Source organism: Periophthalmus magnuspinnatus, chromosome 21, assembly GCF_009829125.3.
Source record: "Periophthalmus magnuspinnatus isolate fPerMag1 chromosome 21, fPerMag1.2.pri, whole genome shotgun sequence".
Taxonomy (NCBI): Eukaryota; Metazoa; Chordata; class Actinopteri; order Gobiiformes; family Gobiidae; genus Periophthalmus; species Periophthalmus magnuspinnatus.
In genome coordinates, this window is record NC_047146.1 from 3,250,799 (window position 1) to 3,275,404 (window position 24,606).

Genomic DNA, 24,606 nt, shown 5'->3' on the forward strand with positions numbered 1-24,606 from the left:
ATGACTACAGCTGTTGTGTTTTTCAGCAACAACAACTGCAGCGACCGAACTCCCAGTCCACGGCTGTGCCTCACCAAACACATGCTCCTCTGCTCTGACCACACTGCTGCCCCAACTGTCCGATTATGAATCTGTGACTGGACCAAACTCCTGCTGTGATAATGATGAATGTAACATTCGACCAACAACTGTACCACCCACAACCACAACAGCTCCTCCAACTAGAACTACACCTGCTCCAACTACGACTACTCCTGCCCCAACGACAACTACTCCTGTCCCAACTACACCTACTCCTGCCCCAACTACAACCACTCCCGCCCCAACTACGACTCCTGTCCCAACTACAACCACTCCCGCTCCGACTACAACTACTCCCGCTCCAACTACAACTACAACTACTCCTGAACCAACTACAACCACTCCCGCCCCAACTACAACTACACCTGCTCCGACTACAACAACTCCCGCCCCAACTACAACTACTCCTGGTCCAACTACAACTACTCCTGTTCCGACTACAAGTACAACTACTCCTGAACCAACTACAACCACTCCCGCCCCAACAACTACTCCTGCCCAAACTACAACATCAACTACTCCTGCCCCAACTACAACTACTCCCGCTCCAACTACAACTACTCCTGTTCCGACTACAAGTACAACTACTCCTGAACCAACTACAACCACTCCCGCCCCAACAACTACTCCTGCCCAAACTACAACAACTACTCCTGCCCCAAGTACAACTACTCCCGCTCCAACTACAACTACTCCTGCTCCAACTACCACTACTCCTGTCCCAACTACAACCACTCCCTCCCCAACAACTACTCCTGCCCAAACTACAACAACTACTCCCGCCCCAAGTACAACTACTCCCGCTCCAACTACAACTACTTCTGTCCCAACTACAACTACTGCTGTCCCAACTACAACTACTCCTGCCCCAAGTACAACTACTCCTGAACCAACTACAACTTCTCCTGTCCCAACTACAACCACTCCCGCCCCAACAACTACTCCTGCCCAAACTACAACTACAACCACTCCTGTCCCAACTACAACTACTCCTGCTCAGACTACAACCACTCCCGCCCCAACTACAACCACTCCTGCCACAACTACAACCACTCCTGCCACAAATACAACCACTCCTGCCCCAACTACAACTACTCCTGCCCCAACTACAACCAGTCCCACCCCAACTACAACCACTTCTGCCTCAACTACAACTACTCCCACCCCAACTACAACCACTCCTGCTCCAACTACAACTACAGATACACGTAATCCACTCAACTGCAATATTTGTTCAGACCCCAATGATCCAACATGTAGAAATTCAAATGCACAAACCTGTTCAGCAGCAGCCACTATGTGCTTTACAGCAACAATACAAAGTAAGATTTCATTACAAAATGTATTCATATTTTCTTTACATGAAATGACATAATTTGTTTTGTATAATTTACCAACTTTACTTCAATTTTAGTTAATCAAACTGGAACTGCTACTACCAAAATATTAAAGCAATGTGCAGAGTCCTCACTGTGTCCAACTGAAAGTGATCAGACATACTCCTTTAACACTGGAGCTGCTTCAGTGTTTGCAAGAGGAATCTGTTGTAAAGGGACAAACTGCAACAGAAATGCCCCAAATCGTGAGTACACTCAGTTTGTTAAAAAGGAAAAAAGTTGAAAGACGATGAGTTTTAAATCAACATACATTGAATTTGTGGAATCACAGACATTAAAAAGGTTATTATGTATAAAGATGCATTGATGTACTGTTTTCTGTTGCAGTGCCGTCTCCCCCTGGACCTGGCACCCGGCGATGTCTGACCTGTCTGACAGGCCTATGCTCTACACCTATAACATGTAATGCACTGGAGACAGGGTGCTTCGGAACTACAGGTTTGTCTTAAATCAATGGAATACACTTGTTATTTATATTCACTTTTATATGCTTATGATAATGAAAAAAACTTTAAAATTTTGACAGTACAAACTCAGTAAAATAAATATTTCAATAAAAACGTAAAATTAGCTATTTTAATGACTACAGCTGTTGTGTTTTTCAGCAACAACAACTGCAGCGACCGAACTCCCAGTCCACGGCTGTGCCTCACCAAACACATGCTCCTCTGCTCTGACCACACTGCTGCCCCAACTGTCCGATTATGAATCTGTGACTGGACCAAACTCCTGCTGTGATAATGATGAATGTAACATTCGACCAACAACTGTACCACCCACAACCACAACAGCTCCTCCAACTAGAACTACACCTGCTCCAACTACGACTACTCCTGCCCCAACGACAACTACTCCTGTCCCAACTACACCTACTCCTGCCCCAACTACAACCACTCCCGCCCCAACTACGACTCCTGTCCCAACTACAACCACTCCCGCTCCGACTACAACTACTCCCGCTCCAACTACAACTACAACTACTCCTGAACCAACTACAACCACTCCCGCCCCAACTACAACTACACCTGCTCCGACTACAACAACTCCCGCCCCAACTACAACTACTCCTGGTCCAACTACAACTACTCCTGTTCCGACTACAAGTACAACTACTCCTGAACCAACTACAACCACTCCCGCCCCAACAACTACTCCTGCCCAAACTACAACATCAACTACTCCTGCCCCAACTACAACTACTCCCGCTCCAACTACAACTACTCCTGTTCCGACTACAAGTACAACTACTCCTGAACCAACTACAACCACTCCCGCCCCAACAACTACTCCTGCCCAAACTACAACAACAACTACTCCTGCCCCAAGTACAACTACTCCTGCCCCAAGTACAACTACTCCCGCCCCAAGTACAACTACTTCTGTCCCAACTACAACCACTCCCGCCCCAACAACTACTCCTGCCCAAACTACAACTACAACCACTCCTGCCCCAACTACAACTACACCTGCTCCGACTACAACAACTCCCGCCCCAACTACAACTACTCCTGGTCCAACTACAACTACTCCTGTTCCGACTACAAGTACAACTACTCCTGAACCAACTACAACCACTCCCGCCCCAACAACTACTCCTGCCCAAACTACAACATCAACTACTCCTGCCCCAACTACAACTACTCCCGCTCCAACTACAACTACTCCTGTTCTGACTACAAGTACAACTACTCCTGAACCAACTACAACCACTCCCGCCCCAACAACTACTCCTGCCCAAACTACAACAACAACTACTCCTGCCCCAAGTACAACTACTCCTGCCCCAAGTACAACTACTCCCGCCCCAAGTACAACTACTTCTGTCCCAACTACAACCACTCCCGCCCCAACAACTACTCCTGCCCAAACTACAACAACAACTACTCCTGAACCAACTACAACCACTCCCGCCCCACCAACTACTCCTGCCCAAACTACAACAACAACTACTCCTGCCCCAAGTACAACTACTCCTGCCCCAAGTACAACTACTCCCGCCCCAAGTACAACTACTTCTGTCCCAACTACAACCACTCCCGCCCCAACAACTACTCCTGCCCAAACTACAACTACAACCACTCCTGCCCCAACTACAACCACTCCCGCCCCAACTACAACCACTTCTGCCCCAACTACAACTACTCCTGCCCCAACTACAACCACTCCCACCCCAACTACAACCACTCCTGCCCCAACTACAACTACTCCTGCCCCAACTACAACCAGTCCCACCCCAACTACAACCACTTCTGCCTCAACTACAACTACTCCCACCCCAACTACAACCACTCCTGCTCCAACTACAACTACAGATACACGTAATCCACTCAACTGCAATATTTGTTCAGACCCCAATGATCCAACATGTAGAAATTCAAATGCACAAACCTGTTCAGCAGCAGCCACTATGTGCTTTACAGCAACAATACAAAGTAAGATTTCATTACAAAATGTATTCATATTTTCTTTACATGAAATGACATAATTTGTTTTGTATAATTTACCAACTTTACTTCAATTTTAGTTAATCAAACTGGAACTGCTACTACCAAAATATTAAAGCAATGTGCAGAGTCCTCACTGTGTCCAACTGAAAGTGATCAGACATACTCCTTTAACACTGGAGCTGCTTCAGTGTTTGCAAGAGGAATCTGTTGTAAAGGGACAAACTGCAACAGAAATGCCCCAAATCGTGAGTACACTCAGTTTGTTAAAAAAGAAATAAGTTGAAAGACGATGAGTTTTAAATCAACATACATTGAATTTGTGGAATCACAGACATTAAAAAGGTTATTATGTATAAAGATGCATTGATGTACTGGTTTCTGTTGCAGTGCCGTCTCCCCCTGGACCTGGCACCCGGCGATGTCTGACCTGTGACCCTCTGACAGGCCCATGCTCTACACCTATAACATGTAATGCACTGGAGACAGGGTGCTTCGGAACTACAGGTTTGTCTTAAATCAATGGAATACACTTGTTATTTATATTCACTTTTATATGCTTATGATAATGAAAAAAACTTTAAAATTTTGACAGTACAAACTCAGTAAAATAAATATTTCAATAAAAACGTAAAATTAGCTATTTTAATGACTACAGCTGTTGTGTTTTTCAGCAACAACAACTGCAGCGACCGAACTCCCAGTCCACGGCTGTGCCTCACCAAACACATGCTCCTCTGCTCTGACCACACTGCTGCCCCAACTGTCCGATTATGAATCTGTGACTGGACCAAACTCCTGCTGTGATAATGATGAATGTAACATTCGACCAACAACTGTACCACCCACAACAACAACAGCTCCTCCAACTAGAACTACACCTGCTCCGACTACAACTACTCCCGCTCCAACTACAACTACTCCTGGTCCAACTACAACCACTCCCGCTCCGACTACAACTACTCCCGCTCCAACTACAACTACAACTACTCCTGAACCAACTACAACCACTCCCGCCCCAACTACAACTACACCTGCTCCGACTACAACAACTCCCGCCCCAACTACAACTACTCCTGGTCCAACTACAACTACTCCCGCTCCAACTACAACTACAACTACTCCTGAACCAACTACAACCACTCCCGCCCCAACTACAACTACACCTGCTCAGACTACAACCACTCCCGCCCCAACTACAACCACTCCTGCCACAACTACAACCACTCCTGCCACAAATACAACCACTCCTGCCCCAACTACAACTACTCCTGCCCCAACTACAACCAGTCCCACCCCAACTACAACCACTTCTGCCTCAACTACAACTACTCCCACCCCAACTACAACTACACCTGCCCCAAGTACAACCACTCCCGCCCCAACAACTACTCCTGCCCAAACTACAACAACTACTCCTGCCCCAAGTACAACTACTCCTGCCCAAAGTACAACTACTCCTGCTCCAACTACAACTACTCCCGCTCCAACTACAACTACTCCCGCTCCAACTACAACTACTCCTGAACCAACTACAACCACTCCCGCCCCAACAACTACTCCTGCCCAAACTACAACAACAACTACTCCTGCCCCAACTACAACTACTCCCGCTCCAACTACAACTACTCCTGCTCCAACTACCACTACTCCTGTCCCAACTACAACCACTACCTCCCCAACAACTACTCCTGCCCAAACTACAACAACTACTCCTGCCCCAAGTACAACTACTCCCGCTCCAACTACAACTACTTCTGTCCCAACTACAACTACTGCTGTCCCAACTACAACTACTCCTGCCCCAAGTACAACTACTCCTGAACCAACTACAACTTCTCCTGTCCCAACTACAACCACTCCCGCCCCAACAACTACTCCTGCCCAAACTACAACTACAACCACTCCTGTCCCAACTACAACTACTCCTGCTCAGACTACAACCACTCCCGCCCCAACTACAACCACTCCTGCCACAACTACAACCACTCCCACCCCAACTACAACCACTCCTGCCCCAACTACAACTACTCCTGCCCCAACTACAACCAGTCCCACCCCAACTACAACCACTTCTGCCTCAACTACAACTACTCCCACCCCAACTACAACCACTCCTGCTCCAACTACAACTACAGATACACGTAATCCACTCAACTGCAATATTTGTTCAGACCCCAATGATCCAACATGTAGAAATTCAAATGCACAAACCTGTTCAGCAGCAGCCACTATGTGCTTTACAGCAACAATACAAAGTAAGATTTCATTACAAAATGTATTCATATTTTCTTTACATGAAATGACATAATTTGTTTTGTATAATTTACCAACTTTACTTCAATTTTAGTTAATCAAACTGGAACTGCTACTACCAAAATATTAAAGCAATGTGCAGAGTCCTCACTGTGTCCAACTGAAAGTGATCAGACATACTCCTTTAACACTGGAGCTGCTTCAGTGTTTGCAAGAGGAATCTGTTGTAAAGGGACAAACTGCAACAGAAATGCCCCAAATCGTGAGTACATTCAGTTTGTTAAAAAAGAAATAAGTTGAAAGACGATGAGTTTTAAATCAACATACATTGAATTTGTGGAATCACAGACATTAAAAAGGTTATTATGTATAAAGATGCATTGATGTACTGTTTTCTGTTGCAGTGCCGTCTCCCCCTGGACCTGGCACCCGGCGATGTCTGACCTGTCTGACAGGCCTATGCTCTACACCTATAACATGTAATGCACTGGAGACAGGGTGCTTCGGAACTACAGGTTTGTCTTAAATCAATGGAATACACTTGTTATTTATATTCACTTTTATATGCTTATGATAATGAAAAAAACTTTAAAATTTTGACAGTACAAACTCAGTAAAATAAATATTTCAATAAAAACGTAAAATTAGCTATTTTAATGACTACAGCTGTTGTGTTTTTCAGCAACAACAACTGCAGCGACCGAACTCCCAGTCCACGGCTGTGCCTCACCAAACACATGCTCCTCTGCTCTGACCACACTGCTGCCCCAACTGTCCAATTATGAATCTGTGACTGGACCAAACTCCTGCTGTGATAATGATGAATGTAACATTCGACCAACAACTGTACCACCCACAACCACAACAGCTCCTCCAACTAGAACTACACCTGCTCCAACTACGACTACTCCTGCCCCAACGACAACTACTCCTGTCCCAACTACACCTACTCCTGCCCCAACTACAACCACTCCCGCCCCAACTACGACTCCTGTCCCAACTACAACCACTCCCGCTCCGACTACAACTACTCCCGCTCCAACTACAACTACAACTACTCCTGAACCAACTACAACCACTCCCGCCCCAACTACAACTACACCTGCTCCGACTACAACAACTCCCGCCCCAACTACAACTACTCCTGGTCCAACTACAACTACTCCTGTTCCGACTACAAGTACAACTACTCCTGAACCAACTACAACCACTCCCGCCCCAACAACTACTCCTGCCCAAACTACAACATCAACTACTCCTGCCCCAACTACAACTACTCCCGCTCCAACTACAACTACTCCTGTTCCGACGACAAGTACAACTACTCCTGAACCAACTACAACCACTCCCGCCCCAACAACTACTCCTGCCCAAACTACAACAACAACTACTCCTGCCCCAAGTACAACTACTCCTGCCCCAAGTACAACTACTCCCGCCCCAAGTACAACTACTTCTGTCCCAACTACAACCACTCCCGCCCCAACAACTACTCCTGCCCAAACTACAACTACAACCACTCCTGCCCCAACTACAACTACACCTGCTCCGACTACAACAACTCCCGCCCCAACTACAACTACTCCTGGTCCAACTACAACTACTCCTGTTCCGACTACAAGTACAACTACTCCTGAACCAACTACAACCACTCCCGCCCCAACAACTACTCCTGCCCAAACTACAACATCAACTACTCCTGCCCCAACTACAACTACTCCCGCTCCAACTACAACTACTCCTGTTCCGACTACAAGTACAACTACTCCTGAACCAACTACAACCACTCCCGCCCCAACAACTACTCCTGCCCAAACTACAACAACAACTACTCCTGCCCCAAGTACAACTACTCCTGCCCCAAGTACAACTACTCCCGCCCCAAGTACAACTACTTCTGTCCCAACTACAACCACTCCCGCCCCAACAACTACTCCTGCCCAAACTACAACAACAACTACTCCTGAACCAACTACAACCACTCCCGCCCCACCAACTACTCCTGCCCAAACTACAACAACAACTACTCCTGCCCCAAGTACAACTACTCCTGCCCCAAGTACAACTACTCCCGCCCCAAGTACAACTACTTCTGTCCCAACTACAACCACTCCCGCCCCAACAACTACTCCTGCCCAAACTACAACTACAACCACTCCTGCCCCAACTACAACCACTCCCGCCCCAACTACAACCACTTCTGCCCCAACTACAACTACTCCTGCCCCAACTACAACCACTCCCACCCCAACTACAACCACTCCTGCCCCAACTACAACTACTCCTGCCCCAACTACAACCAGTCCCACCCCAACTACAACCACTTCTGCCTCAACTACAACTACTCCCACCCCAACTACAACCACTCCTGCTCCAACTACAACTACAGATACACGTAATCCACTCAACTGCAATATTTGTTCAGACCCCAATGATCCAACATGTAGAAATTCAAATGCACAAACCTGTTCAGCAGCAGCCACTATGTGCTTTACAGCAACAATACAAAGTAAGATTTCATTACAAAATGTATTCATATTTTCTTTACATGAAATGACATAATTTGTTTTGTATAATTTACCAACTTTACTTCAATTTTAGTTAATCAAACTGGAACTGCTACTACCAAAATATTAAAGCAATGTGCAGAGTCCTCACTGTGTCCAACTGAAAGTGATCAGACATACTCCTTTAACACTGGAGCTGCTTCAGTGTTTGCAAGAGGAATCTGTTGTAAAGGGACAAACTGCAACAGAAATGCCCCAAATCGTGAGTACACTCAGTTTGTTAAAAAAGAAATAAGTTGAAAGACGATGAGTTTTAAATCAACATACATTGAATTTGTGGAATCACAGACATTAAAAAGGTTATTATGTATAAAGATGCATTGATGTACTGGTTTCTGTTGCAGTGCCGTCTCCCCCTGGACCTGGCACCCGGCGATGTCTGACCTGTGACCCTCTGACAGGCCCATGCTCTACACCTATAACATGTAATGCACTGGAGACAGGGTGCTTCGGAACTACAGGTTTGTCTTAAATCAATGGAATACACTTGTTATTTATATTCACTTTTATATGCTTATGATAATGAAAAAAACTTTAAAATTTTGACAGTACAAACTCAGTAAAATAAATATTTCAATAAAAACGTAAAATTAGCTATTTTAATGACTACAGCTGTTGTGTTTTTCAGCAACAACAACTGCAGCGACCGAACTCCCAGTCCACGGCTGTGCCTCACCAAACACATGCTCCTCTGCTCTGACCACACTGCTGCCCCAACTGTCCGATTATGAATCTGTGACTGGACCAAACTCCTGCTGTGATAATGATGAATGTAACATTCGACCAACAACTGTACCACCCACAACAACAACAGCTCCTCCAACTAGAACTACACCTGCTCCGACTACAACTACTCCCGCTCCAACTACAACTACTCCTGGTCCAACTACAACCACTCCCGCTCCGACTACAACTACTCCCGCTCCAACTACAACTACAACTACTCCTGAACCAACTACAACCACTCCCGCCCCAACTACAACTACACCTGCTCCGACTACAACAACTCCCGCCCCAACTACAACTACTCCTGGTCCAACTACAACTACTCCCGCTCCAACTACAACTACAACTACTCCTGAACCAACTACAACCACTCCCGCCCCAACTACAACTACACCTGCTCAGACTACAACCACTCCCGCCCCAACTACAACCACTCCTGCCACAACTACAACCACTCCTGCCACAAATACAACCACTCCTGCCCCAACTACAACTACTCCTGCCCCAACTACAACCAGTCCCACCCCAACTACAACCACTTCTGCCTCAACTACAACTACTCCCACCCCAACTACAACTACACCTGCCCCAAGTACAACCACTCCCGCCCCAACAACTACTCCTGCCCAAACTACAACAACTACTCCTGCCCCAAGTACAACTACTCCTGCCCAAAGTACAACTACTCCTGCTCCAACTACAACTACTCCCGCTCCAACTACAACTACTCCCGCTCCAACTACAACTACTCCTGAACCAACTACAACCACTCCCGCCCCAACAACTACTCCTGCCCAAACTACAACAACAACTACTCCTGCCCCAAGTACAACTACTCCCGCTCCAACTACAACTACTCCTGCTCCAACTACCACTACTCCTGTCCCAACTACAACCACTACCTCCCCAACAACTACTCCTGCCCAAACTACAACAACTACTCCTGCCCCAAGTACAACTACTCCCGCTCCAACTACAACTACTTCTGTCCCAACTACAACTACTGCTGTCCCAACTACAACTACTCCTGCCCCAAGTACAACTACTCCTGAACCAACTACAACTTCTCCTGTCCCAACTACAACCACTCCCGCCCCAACAACTACTCCTGCCCAAACTACAACTACAACCACTCCTGTCCCAACTACAACTACTCCTGCTCAGACTACAACCACTCCCGCCCCAACTACAACCACTCCTGCCACAACTACAACCACTCCTGCCACAAATACAACCACTCCTGCCCCAACTACAACTACTCCTGCCCCAACTACAACCAGTCCCACCCCAACTACAACCACTTCTGCCTCAACTACAACTACTCCCACCCCAACTACAACCACTCCTGCTCCAACTACAACTACAGATACACGTAATCCACTCAACTGCAATATTTGTTCAGACCCCAATGATCCAACATGTAGAAATTCAAATGCACAAACCTGTTCAGCAGCAGCCACTATGTGCTTTACAGCAACAATACAAAGTAAGATTTCATTACAAAATGTATTCATATTTTCTTTACATGAAATGACATAATTTGTTTTGTATAATTTACCAACTTTACTTCAATTTTAGTTAATCAAACTGGAACTGCTACTACCAAAATATTAAAGCAATGTGCAGAGTCCTCACTGTGTCCAACTGAAAGTGATCAGACATACTCCTTTAACACTGGAGCTGCTTCAGTGTTTGCAAGAGGAATCTGTTGTAAAGGGACAAACTGCAACAGAAATGCCCCAAATCGTGAGTACACTCAGTTTGTTAAAAAAGAAAAAAGTTGAAAGACGATGAGTTTTAAATCAACATACATTGAATTTGTGGAATCACAGACATTAAAAAGGTTATTATGTATAAAGATGCATTGATGTACTGTTTTCTGTTGCAGTGCCGTCTCCCCCTGGACCTGGCACCCGGCGATGTCTGACCTGTCTGACAGGCCTATGCTCTACACCTATAACATGTAATGCACTGGAGACAGGGTGCTTCGGAACTACAGGTTTGTCTTAAATCAATGGAATACACTTGTTATTTATATTCACTTTTATATGCTTATGATAATGAAAAAAACTTTAAAATTTTGACAGTACAAACTCAGTAAAATAAATATTTCAATAAAAACGTAAAATTAGCTATTTTAATGACTACAGCTGTTGTGTTTTTCAGCAACAACAACTGCAGCGACCGAACTCCCAGTCCACGGCTGTGCCTCACCAAACACATGCTCCTCTGCTCTGACCACACTGCTGCCCCAACTGTCCGATTATGAATCTGTGACTGGACCAAACTCCTGCTGTGATAATGATGAATGTAACATTCGACCAACAACTGTACCACCCACAACCACAACAGCTCCTCCAACTAGAACTACACCTGCTCCAACTACGACTACTCCTGCCCCAACGACAACTACTCCTGTCCCAACTACACCTACTCCTGCCCCAACTACAACCACTCCCGCCCCAACTACGACTCCTGTCCCAACTACAACCACTCCCGCTCCGACTACAACCACTCCAGCTCCGACTACAACTACTCCCGCTCCAACTACAACTACAACTACTCCTGAACCAACTACAACCACTCCCGCCCCAACTACAACTACACCTGCTCCGACTACAACAACTCCCGCCCCAACTACAACTACTCCTGGTCCAACTACAACTACTCCTGTTCCGACTACAAGTACAACTACTCCTGAACCAACTACAACCACTCCCGCCCCAACAACTACTCCTGCCCAAACTACAACATCAACTACTCCTGCCCCAACTACAACTACTGCTGTCCCAACTACAACTACTCCTGTTCCGACTACAAGTACAACTACTCCTGAACCAACTACAACCACTCCCGCCCCAACAACTACTCCTGCCCAAACTACAACAACAACTACTCCTGCCCCAAGTACAACTACTCCTGCCCCAAGTACAACTACTCCCGCCCCAAGTACAACTACTTCTGTCCCAACTACAACCACTCCCGCCCCAACAACTACTCCTGCCCAAACTACAACTACAACCACTCCTGCCCCAACTACAACCACTCCCGCCCCAACTACAACCACTTCTGCCCCAACTACAACTACTCCTGCCACAACTACAACCACTCCCACCCCAACTACAACCACTCCTGCCCCAACTACAACTACTCCTGCCCCAACTACAACCAGTCCCACCCCAACTACAACCACTTCTGCCTCAACTACAACTACTCCCACCCCAACTACAACCACTCCTGCTCCAACTACAACTACAGATACACGTAATCCACTCAACTGCAATATTTGTTCAGACCCCAATGATCCAACATGTAGAAATTCAAATGCACAAACCTGTTCAGCAGCAGCCACTATGTGCTTTACAGCAACAATACAAAGTAAGATTTCATTACAAAATGTATTCATATTTTCTTTACATGAAATGACATAATTTGTTTTGTATAATTTACCAACTTTACTTCAATTTTAGTTAATCAAACTGGAACTGCTACTACCAAAATATTAAAGCAATGTGCAGAGTCCTCACTGTGTCCAACTGAAAGTGATCAGACATACTCCTTTAACACTGGAGCTGCTTCAGTGTTTGCAAGAGGAATCTGTTGTAAAGGGACAAACTGCAACAGAAATGCCCCAAATCGTGAGTACATTCAGTTTGTTAAAAAAGAAATAAGTTGAAAGACGATGAGTTTTAAATCAACATACATTGAATTTGTGGAATCACAGACATTAAAAAGGTTATTATGTATAAAGATGCATTGATGTACTGTTTTCTGTTGCAGTGCCGTCTCCCCCTGGACCTGGCACCCGGCGATGTCTGACCTGTCTGACAGGCCTATGCTCTACACCTATAACATGTAATGCACTGGAGACAGGGTGCTTCGGAACTACAGGTTTGTCTTAAATCAATGGAATACACTTGTTATTTATATTCACTTTTATATGCTTATGATAATGAAAAAAACTTTAAAATTTTGACAGTACAAACTCAGTAAAATAAATATTTCAATAAAAACGTAAAATTAGCTATTTTAATGACTACAGCTGTTGTGTTTTTCAGCAACAACAACTGCAGCGACCGAACTCCCAGTCCACGGCTGTGCCTCACCAAACACATGCTCCTCTGCTCTGACCACACTGCTGCCCCAACTGTCCGATTATGAATCTGTGACTGGACCAAACTCCTGCTGTGATAATGATGAATGTAACATTCGACCAACAACTGTACCACCCACAACCACAACAGCTCCTCCAACTAGAACTACACCTGCTCCAACTACGACTACTCCTGCCCCAACGACAACTACTCCTGTCCCAACTACAACTACTCCTGCCCCAACTACAACCACTCCCGCCCCAACTACGACTCCTGTCCCAACTACAACCACTCCCGCTCCGACTACAACTACTCCCGCTCCAACTACAACTACAACTACTCCTGAACCAACTACAACCACTCCCGCCCCAACTACAACTACACCTGCTCCGACTACAACAACTCCCGCCCCAACTACAACTACTCCTGGTCCAACTACAACTACTCCTGTTCCGACTACAAGTACAACTACTCCTGAACCAACTACAACCACTCCCGCCCCAACAACTACTCCTGCCCAAACTACAACATCAACTACTCCTGCCCCAACTACAACTACTCCCGCTCCAACTACAACTACTCCTGTTCCGACTACAAGTACAACTACTCCTGAACCAACTACAACCACTCCCGCCCCAACAACTACTCCTGCCCAAACTACAACAACAACTACTCCTGCCCCAAGTACAACTACTCCTGCCCCAAGTACAACTACTCCCGCCCCAAGTACAACTACTTCTGTCCCAACTACAACCACTCCCGCCCCAACAACTACTCCTGCCCAAACTACAACTACAACCACTCCTGCCCCAACTACAACCACTCCCGCCCCAACTACAACCACTTCTGCCCCAACTACAACTACTCCTGCCACAACTACAACCACTCCCACCCCAACTACAACCACTCCTGCCCCAACTACAACTACTCCTGCCCCAACTACAACCAGTCCCACCCCAACTACAACCACTTCTGCCTCAACTACAACTACTCCCACCCCAACTACAACCACTCCTGCTCCAACTACAACTACAGATACACGTAATCCACTCAACTGCAATATTTGTTCAGACCCCAATGATCCAACATGTAGAAATTCAAATGCACAAACCTGTTCAGCAGCAGCCACTATGTGCTTTACAGCAACAATACAAAGTAAGATTTCATTACAAAATGTATTCATATTTTCTTTACATGAAATGACATAATTTGTTTTGTATAATTTACCAACTTTACTTCAATTTTAGTTAATCAAACTGGAACTGCTACTACCAAAATATTAAAGCAATGTGCAGAGTCCTCACTGTGTCCAACTGAAAGTGATCAGACATACTCCTTTAACACTGGAGCTGCTTCAGTGTTTGCAAGAGGAATCTGTTGTAAAGGGACAAACTGCAACAGAAATGCCCCAAATCGTGAGTACATTCAGTTTGTTAAAAAAGAAATAAGTTGAAAGACGATGAGTTTTAAATCAACATACATTGAATTTGTGGAATCACAGACATTAAAAAGGTTATTATGTATAAAGATGCATTGATGTACTGTTTTCTGTTGCAGTGCCGTCTCCCCCTGGACCTGGCACCCGGCGATGTCTGACCTGTCTGACAGGCCTATGCTCTACACCTATAACATGTAATGCACTGGAGACAGGGTGCTTCGGAACTACAGGTTTGTCTTAAATCAATGGAATACACTTGTTATTTATATTCACTTTTATATGCTTATGATAATGAAAAAAACTTTAAAATTTTGACAGTACAAACTCAGTAAAATAAATATTTCAATAAAAACGTAAAATTAGCTATTTTAATGACTACAGCTGTTGTGTTTTTCAGCAACAACAACTGCAGCGACCGAACTCCCAGTCCACGGCTGTGCCTCACCAAACACATGCTCCTCTGCTCTGACCACACTGCTGCCCCAACTGTCCGATTATGAATCTGTGACTGGACCAAACTCCTGCTGTGATAATGATGAATGTAACATTCGACCAACAACTGTACCACCCACAACCACAACAGCTCCTCCAACTAGAACTACACCTGCTCCAACTACGACTACTCCTGCCCCAACGACAACTACTCCTGTCCCAACTACACCTACTCCTGCCCCAACTACAACCACTCCCGCCCCAACTACGACTCCTGTCCCAACTACAACCACTCCCGCTCCGACTACAACTACTCCCGCTCCAACTACAACTACAACTACTCCTGAACCAACTACAACCACTCCCGCCCCAACTACAACTACACCTGCTCCGACTACAACAACTCCCGCCCCAACTACAACTACTCCTGGTCCAACTACAACTACTCCTGTTCCGACTACAAGTACAACTACTCCTGAACCAACTACAACCACTCCCGCCCCAACAACTACTCCTGCCCAAACTACAACATCAACTACTCCTGCCCCAACTACAACTACTCCCGCTCCAACTACAACTACTCCTGTTCCGACTACAAGTACAACTACTCCTGAACCAACTACAACCACTCCCGCCCCAACAACTACTCCTGCCCAAACTACAACAACAACTACTCCTGCCCCAAGTACAACTACTCCTGCCCCAACTACAACTACTCCCGCCCCAAGTACAACTACTTCTGTCCCAACTACAACCACTCCCGCCCCAACAACTACTCCTGCCCAAACTACAACTACAACCACTCCTGCCCCAACTACAACCACTCCCGCCCCAACTACAACCACTTCTGCCCCAACTACAACTACTCCTGCCCCAACTACAACCACTCCCACCCCAACTACAACCACTCCTGCCCCAACTACAACTACTCCTGCCCCAACTACAACCAGTCCCACCCCAACTACAACCACTTCTGCCTCAACTACAACTACTCCCACCCCAACTACAACCACTCCTGCTCCAACTACAACTACAGATACACGTAATCCACTCAACTGCAATATTTGTTCAGACCCCAATGATCCAACATGTAGAAATTCAAATGCACAAACCTGTTCAGCAGCAGCCACTATGTGCTTTACAGCAACAATACAAAGTAAGATTTCATTACAAAATGTATTCATATTTTCTTTACATGAAATGACATAATTTGTTTTGTATAATTTACCAACTTTACTTCAATTTTAGTTAATCAAACTGGAACTGCTACTACCAAAATATTAAAGCAATGTGCAGAGTCCTCACTGTGTCCAACTGAAAGTGATCAGACATACTCCTTTAACACTGGAGCTGCTTCAGTGTTTGCAAGAGGAATCTGTTGTAAAGGGACAAACTGCAACAGAAATGCCCCAAATCGTGAGTACACTCAGTTTGTTAAAAAAGAAATAAGTTGAAAGACGATGAGTTTTAAATCAACATACATTGAATTTGTGGAATCACAGACATTAAAAAGGTTATTATGTATAAAGATGCATTGATGTACTGTTTTCTGTTGCAGTGCCGTCTCCCCCTGGACCTGGCACCCGGCGATGTCTGACCTGTCTGACAGGCCTATGCTCTACACCTATAACATGTAATGCACTGGAGACAGGGTGCTTCGGAACTACAGGTTTGTCTTAAATCAATGGAATACACTTGTTATTTATATTCACTTTTATTTGCTTATGATAATGAAAAAAACTTTAAAATTTTGACAGTACAAACTCAGTAAAATAAATATTTCAATAAAAACGTAAAATTAGCTATTTTAATGACTACAGCTGTTGTGTTTTTCAGCAACAACAACTGCAGCGACCGAACTCCCAGTCCACGGCTGTGCCTCACCAAACACATGCTCCTCTGCTCTGACCACACTGCTGCCCCAACTGTCCGATTATGAATCTGTGACTGGACCAAACTCCTGCTGTGATAATGATGAATGTAACATTCGACCAACAACTGTACCACCCACAACAACAACAGCTCCTCCAACTAGAACTACTCCTGCTCCAACTACAACTACTCCCGCCCCAACTACAACGACTCCTGCCCCAACTACAACCACTTCTGCCCAAACTACAACTACTCCTTCCCCGACTACAACTACTCCTGCCCAAACTACAACCACTCCTGCCCCAACTACAACTACTCCCGCCCCAACTACAACTACTCCTGCCCTAACTACAACCACTCCCACCCCAACTACAACAACGTCTGCCCAAACTACAACTACTACCCCAACTACAACCACTCCTGCTCCAACTACAACTACTCCCGCCCCAACTACAACTACTCCTGCCCCAACAACTACTCCTGCCCAAACTACAACTACTCCCACCCCAACTACAACCACTCCCACCCCAACTACAACCACTCCCGCTCCAACTACAACTACTCCCGCTCCAACTACAACCACTCCCACCCCAACTGCAACGTCTGCCCAAACTACAATTACTATCCCAACTACAACCACTCCTGCTCCAACTACAACTACAGATACACGTAATCCACTCAACTGCAATATTTGTTCAGACCCCAATGATCCAACATGTACAAATTCAAATGCACAAACCTGTTCAGCAGCAGCCACTATGTGCTTTACAGCAACAATACAAAGTAAGATTTCATCACCAAATTCATTAATATTTTCTTTACAAGAAATAACAATTTGTTTTGGATAATTTTCTAACTTTTATTCCATTGTAGTTACTCAAGGTGGAACTACTAATACAAAAATAATGAAGCAATGTGCAGAGTCCTCACTGTGTCCAACTGAAAGTGATCAGACAGACTCCTTAAACACTGGAGCTGCTTCAGTGTTTGCACGAAGAATCTGTTGTAAAGGGACAAACTGCAACAGAAATGCCCCAACTCGTGAGTACACTCAGTTTGTTAAAAAAGAAAAAAGTTGAAAGAAGATCAGTTTTAAATCAACATACATTGAATTTGTGGAATCACAGACATTAAAAAGGTTATTATGTATAAAGATGCATTGATGTACTGGTTTCTGTTGCAGTGCCATCTCCCCCTGGACCTGGCACCCGGCGATGTCTGACCTGTGACCCTCTGACTGGCTCATGCTCTACTCCTATAACATGTAATGCACTGGAGATCACCTGCTTCCAAACTACAGGTTGGTCTTATATCAATGGAATACACTTCTTCTTGACATATACATTTATTTGCTCACTGTAAGCTAAAGAATAACATGTTTGAAACATTGCAAGTAAAGGCTCAACAAAATAATCATTTGAAGTAAATCTTTTGAGTAGCTGTTATGATTTTGATGACTACAGCTGTTATGATTTTTCAGCAACATCAACTGCAGCGACCGAACTCCCAGTCCACGGCTGTGCCTCACCAAACAGATTCACCTCTGCACTGGCCACACTGCTGCCTGAACTGCCTGACTATGAAACTGTGACTGGACCAACCTCATCCTGTGAAACTGATGAATGTAACATACAACCGACAACTGTACCACCCACAACAACAACAACAGCTCCTCCGATTACAATTACTCCTGCTGCAACTACAACTACAAGTAATTCAATCAACTGCAATGTTTGTTCAGACCCCAATGATCCAACATGTAGCAAATCAAGGGCACAAACCTGTTCAGCAGCAGCCACTATGTGCTTTACAGCAACAATACAAAGTAAGATTTCATCACCAAATTCATTAATATTTTCTTTACAAGAAATAACAATTTGTTTCAGAAAGTTTTCTAACTTTTATTCCATTGTAGTTACTCAAGGTGGAACTACTAATACAAAAATAATGAAGCAATGTGCAGAGTCCTCACTGTGTCCAACTGAAGGTGATCAGACAGACTCCTTTAACACTGGAGCTGCTTCAGTGTTTGCACGAAGAATCTGTTGTAAAGGGACAAACTGCAACAGAAATGCCCCAACTCGTGAGTACTCAGTTTGTTAAAAAAGAAAAAAGTTGAAAGACGATGAGTTTTAAATCAACATACATTGAATTTGTGGAATCACAGACATTAAAAAGGTTATTATGTATAAAGATGCAATGATGTACTGGTTTCTGTTGCAGTGCCGTCTCCCCCTGGACCTGGCACCCGGCGATGTCTGACCTGTGACCCTCTGACAGGCCCATGCTCTACTCCTATAACATGTAATGCACTGGAGACCACCTGCTTCCAAACTACAGGTTGGTCTTAAATCAATGGAATACACTTCTTCTTAACATATACATTTATTTGCTCACTGTAAGTTAGTGAATAACATGTTTGAAATACTGAAAGCAAAACCTCAACAAAATAATTATGATTATCTGTTGTGATTTTGATGACTACAGCTGTTATGATTTTTCAGCAACAACAACTGCAGCGACCGAACTCCCAGTCCACGGCTGTGTCTCATGCTCCTCCGCTCTGACCACACTGCTGCCTGAACTGTCCGATTATGAAACTGTGACTGGACCAACCTCATCCTGTGAAACTGATGAATGTAACATTCGACCAATTGTACCACCCACAACAACTCCTCCAACTCCAACTACAGATAAACGTAATCCAATCAACTGCAATATTTGTTCAGACTCCAATGATCCAACATGTACAAATTCAAGGGCGCAAACCTGTTCAGCAGCAGCCACTATGTGCTTTACAGCAACAATGAAAAGTAAGATTTCATTACAAAATGTATTCATATTTTCATGAAATTACATATTTTTTTTTGTATAATTTACCAACTTTATTTCAATTTTAGTTACTCAAGCTGGAACTGCTACTACCAAAATATTAAAGCAATGTGCAGAGTCCTCACTGTGTCCAACTGAAAGTGATCAGACATACTCCTTTAACACTGGAGCTGCTTCAGTGTTTGCAAGAGGAATCTGTTGTAAAGGGACAAACTGCAACAGAAATGCCCCAACTCGTGAGTACTCAGTTTGTTAAAAAAGAAAAAAGTTGAAACAAGATAAGTTTTAAATCAATATACATAAAATTTGTGGAATCACAGACATTAAAAAGGTTATTATGCATAAAGATGCATTGATGTACTGGTTTCTGTTGCAGTGCCATCTCCCCCTGGACCTGGCACCCAGCGATGTCTGACCTGTGGCCCTTTGACAGGCCCATGCTCTACTCCTATAACATGTAATGCACTGGAGACCACCTGCTTCCAAACTACAGGTTTGTCTTGAATCAATGGAATACACTTGTTATTTACATATACACATATTTGCTGACTGTAAACTAAATACAATGTCTAAAATATTGAATGTAAAAGCTTAGCAAAATAAACACTTCACGTAAATGTAATGATTAGCTGTTATGATTTTGATGACTACAGCTGTTATGATTTTTCAGCAACAACAACTGCAGCGACCAAACTCCCAGTCCATGGCTGTGCCTCACCAATCAGATTCACCTCTGCACTGGCCACACTGCTGCCCCAGCTGCCCGATTATGAAACTGTGACTGGACCAACCTCATTCTGTGAAACTCGTGAGTGTAACATTCGACCAACAACTGTACCACCCACAACAACAACAGCTCCTACAAATACAACTACTGTGATTCCAACTGCAACCACATCTACTACAAGTACAGCTACCCTACCCTCCATAACTCCAGCTGCTCCAATGTCTACAAAAACCACAGCTGCTGTAACAACTACAAACACTACAGCTGCCCCTACTACAAAAACTACAGTTGCCCCTACTACGAAAACTACATCTGCCCCTACTACAAAAACTACAGCTGCACCTACTACAAAAACTACATCTGCTCCAGCTACAAAAACTACAGCTGCTTCAATGTCTACAACTACTGCTAGTGCTGCCTTTTTCCCTCGACTTGATTTACTCCATTTATTGCTGGTAGTCTTTGCCCTTTTTCTGCTTTAAATGACTGCACATACTTGAATAATATGGCACTATTATGTCCACAACATACGCAAACATGTATTCCTCATAAGATATGTTGAATGTGGTACTCTTTGAAGGTCAATATGAAGTAATATCATGACTTTTGTATATTATGAAGGGCTGGTCGTAAGCTATTTGAAATGAATCTCTATTTATTGAATTTAAAATTCATCTCTTTGACACAGAGGTTGAACGTAAGTGTTGTTAACCTAGATACATAATATAAAGTGAACTGTAAATTAATTAATAACTTCAATAAAATATTAACTATTTATGTAATTATATGCATTTGTAATGTTTTGACTTATTGCTTTTTCTATATCATATTGCAAGTTGGCAAAACTACTACTCACCTTGCAAGGGCAATTTATATCTTTGCTGTCTTTTTTCATACAGTTTAAGGCTTCCCAGAGGATCTAATAGTAATTAATTATCTAAGCTAAGCATCTCCACCAATCACAAACTTGAGTTTAATTTTCCTAAGTGCATGTTTTTGGAAATGGATAAGATCATCTATAAGACAGCAGGAGTGATTCAGATTCAGATTCAGAAAACTTTATAATAATAATAATAATGCCTTACACTTGTAATGCGCTTTACAGGCTTGTCAAAGCCTCTCAAAGCGCTACACTATAGTCATTATTCATTCATTTCCACACTTGGTAAGCTACTATTGTAGCCACAGCTGCCTTGGGGAGACTGACGGAAGCGAGGCTGCCAATCTGCGCCATCGGCCCCTCCGACCACCTATCATTCACGCACACACCACTTTCATACTAGGCAATGTGGGTGAAGTGTCTTGCCTAAGGACACAACGACAGAACTTGGTCCAAGCGGGACTCGATCCTCCGACCTTCGGGTTGGGGGACCAACACTCTAACCACTGAGTCCTAGAGGGCAATTCATTTGCAGCATTCTCAGAGCAGTTCTCACTCTAACATACACGCAAACACACAGTGTGTCAGTCCATTACAATCCACAGTGGAACTCAAAGCACAATATAAGAACGATATACATAAAAACAGTGCAAAACTTCAAAAAATACTACCCTTAGAATTTAGCAATTTAATAGCTGAGGGCACAAAAGAATTTGAAAAACGATTTGTTTTCCATATCGGAGCATAAAAGTTACGCCCTGAAGGCATCCTGATAAAGTCATGAGCCTGAGGATGGAGGGGCTGAGAGAGGAGACACTTGGCTTTGCTCAGCACCCGCTCCTCCCACAGAGAATGCAGCTCCCTCTGCTTAACCCCTGTAATTTTTGAGCAGGTTTTAACAATGTTCTGCAGTTTGTTCTTATCCTTCAAGGACAGGGACTGAAACCAGCAAATGAAAGAAAAAGTGAGCAGACTCTCGATAAAAGAACAATAAAAGTTGTTGAGAATATTTCTGTTTACATTAAAAGAGTTCAATTTTCTCAACAGATACATTCTTTGCTGCCCTTGTTTAACAATACTTTCAGTGTTTAGATCAAACCTCAATTTGTTGTCTATCACGGTGCCTAAATAAAATGAGAAGGTGCACGTCTAAAATTCATAACCGTATCCTTAGTTTTGGCAACATTAAAATTCAGGTAGTTGTCCTCACACCACTGGACAAACTGCCCCAGCGCAGGGCCATGATTTATCTCAGATCCTGCAAGTAGCGACACCCGGACCGTGTCATCCGAAAATTTAATGAGGAATCTGTTTTCCTTTGAGGATCTGCAGCTGTCCGCGTGCAGAATAAAAAGGAGAGGCGACGGTACACAACCCTGAGGAGATCCAGTGTTAGAGATGGAGGGAGGAGACATTTGTCCATTTACAAGAACACGCTGGACCCTGTCAATGAGAAAGTTTAAAATCAATAAAAGAAGCTGATCTGGTAAATTAATATCTGCAACCAGTCTTTGAACCAGGACATGGGGCTGCATTTTGTTAAAAGCAGAGGAAAAGTCTGCAAATAAAAGTCTCACATGGGCTCCAGTGTTTTCAAGATGCTTATAGACAGTATTCAATAAAAAAAAAAGCTTTGCGTCCTCCACTCCTTTCTTAGGCTGATATGCAAATTGCAGTGGATCCAGTTTTCCTTCAATTAAAAACAAAATGTGAGTCTTTAAGATCAGTTCAAAACACTTCATAACAAGTGATGTGAGTGCCACCGGCCTGAACTCACTCAACTCCTTTGATTTGTTTGATTTGGGGAGAGGTATCACCGTTGGTGTATCACCGTTGATGTTTTCCACAGAGTAGGAATATGACAATGATCAACGCACATTTGAAACAGTTTGGTAAAAACAACACTGAGCTGGGTGGCACAGTGGTGCAGGGTGCGCCCACAGATGGCATCAGGACCCTTGGCCTTCTCTGTCTTTACCTTCTTAAATAGAGCAGTGACCCGATTCTGTGAAATCACAATATCATTTAACGGTTTAAGACAATTCCTACAGTCAGACACATTTTTCAAGACACCCCCCCCCTTTCAAAACGATAGAAAAAAGTATTAAAAGCCATTGGCAACTATTCATCAGACACACCCTTTACCACTAGAGGTTTCCTGACCTCTTTTTGGTGGCCACAGGAGGCCATGTTCTTAATACCTCGCCAGGCTGCTTTAAGATCCCCACTGATGTACTGGGCTTCCACTTTGTCCTTGTATTTAAGTCTGGCCTTTCTTAGCTCCCCTTTCACTTCCCTAGAAATTATCTTTCTGTCCAATTGGTTCCCAGTACAGAAGATAAATCAATTATAAATAAAAAGAAAGTTAAGATCTTTAGTTATCCACGGTTTGTTATTTGGATAGATCACCACATTTTAAGATGGTATGATCGAGTCAACACAAAAAGTGATGTAAGAAGATATCGATTCGCATACGTCATTAAGATCATCTGATGCATCAAAGAAACAGTCCCAATCCGTGCATTCAAAGGAGGCCTGAAGTGTGGCAATGCTGTCCTCAGACCAACACTTCACAGTTTTTACCTTACCCCTACCGCAGGCGCCTGAACACAGGGATATACCGCGGCATAAGATATACGCAGTTGTGGTAGGAGGATCCCAGAGAAGGAAGTGGCAGAGACTTGTACGCCCCACTCATTGTACCATAACACAAATCAAGGGTCGTATTCCTGTGTGTTGTGGTACACGTAACGTACTGTTCGTACGTCTTAAAAGTCTCGTTGAGACGACAGTGATTGAAGTCCCCTAGAATAAATTTTGGGGCGTCGGGGCAGATTGTGTCAAGGCGGTGCATGACGTC

The 24,606-nt window shown here is 44.2% G+C and overlaps 1 protein-coding gene across 1 annotated transcript in view; it reads left to right on the forward strand.

Moving 5' to 3' along the window:
- Positions 1 to 21,440, forward strand: part of LOC129457305 (mucin-19-like) — a gene marked incomplete at its 5' end in the record, with an annotated part of 39,727 nt that extends 18,287 nt beyond the window's left edge. The window contains 25 exons of the mRNA XM_055230703.1: positions 27 to 1,403; positions 1,806 to 1,916; positions 2,084 to 3,910; positions 4,313 to 4,429; positions 4,597 to 6,180; positions 6,583 to 6,693; positions 6,861 to 7,844; positions 9,629 to 9,792; positions 11,559 to 11,568; positions 11,638 to 12,849; positions 13,252 to 13,362; positions 13,530 to 14,720; positions 15,123 to 15,233; positions 15,401 to 16,591; positions 16,994 to 17,104; positions 17,272 to 18,090; positions 18,181 to 18,348; positions 18,491 to 18,607; positions 18,788 to 19,132; positions 19,223 to 19,390; positions 19,531 to 19,647; positions 19,812 to 20,120; positions 20,208 to 20,375; positions 20,516 to 20,632; positions 20,810 to 21,440. Of these exons, the coding sequence (XP_055086678.1) occupies positions 27 to 1,403; positions 1,806 to 1,916; positions 2,084 to 3,910; positions 4,313 to 4,429; positions 4,597 to 6,180; positions 6,583 to 6,693; positions 6,861 to 7,844; positions 9,629 to 9,792; positions 11,559 to 11,568; positions 11,638 to 12,849; positions 13,252 to 13,362; positions 13,530 to 14,720; positions 15,123 to 15,233; positions 15,401 to 16,591; positions 16,994 to 17,104; positions 17,272 to 18,090; positions 18,181 to 18,348; positions 18,491 to 18,607; positions 18,788 to 19,132; positions 19,223 to 19,390; positions 19,531 to 19,647; positions 19,812 to 20,120; positions 20,208 to 20,375; positions 20,516 to 20,632; positions 20,810 to 21,348 (13,079 nt within the window). The remainder of the gene's footprint in view (positions 1 to 26; positions 1,404 to 1,805; positions 1,917 to 2,083; positions 3,911 to 4,312; positions 4,430 to 4,596; positions 6,181 to 6,582; positions 6,694 to 6,860; positions 7,845 to 9,628; positions 9,793 to 11,558; positions 11,569 to 11,637; positions 12,850 to 13,251; positions 13,363 to 13,529; positions 14,721 to 15,122; positions 15,234 to 15,400; positions 16,592 to 16,993; positions 17,105 to 17,271; positions 18,091 to 18,180; positions 18,349 to 18,490; positions 18,608 to 18,787; positions 19,133 to 19,222; positions 19,391 to 19,530; positions 19,648 to 19,811; positions 20,121 to 20,207; positions 20,376 to 20,515; positions 20,633 to 20,809) is intronic.
- Positions 21,441 to 24,606: the final 3,166 nt, after the last annotated feature.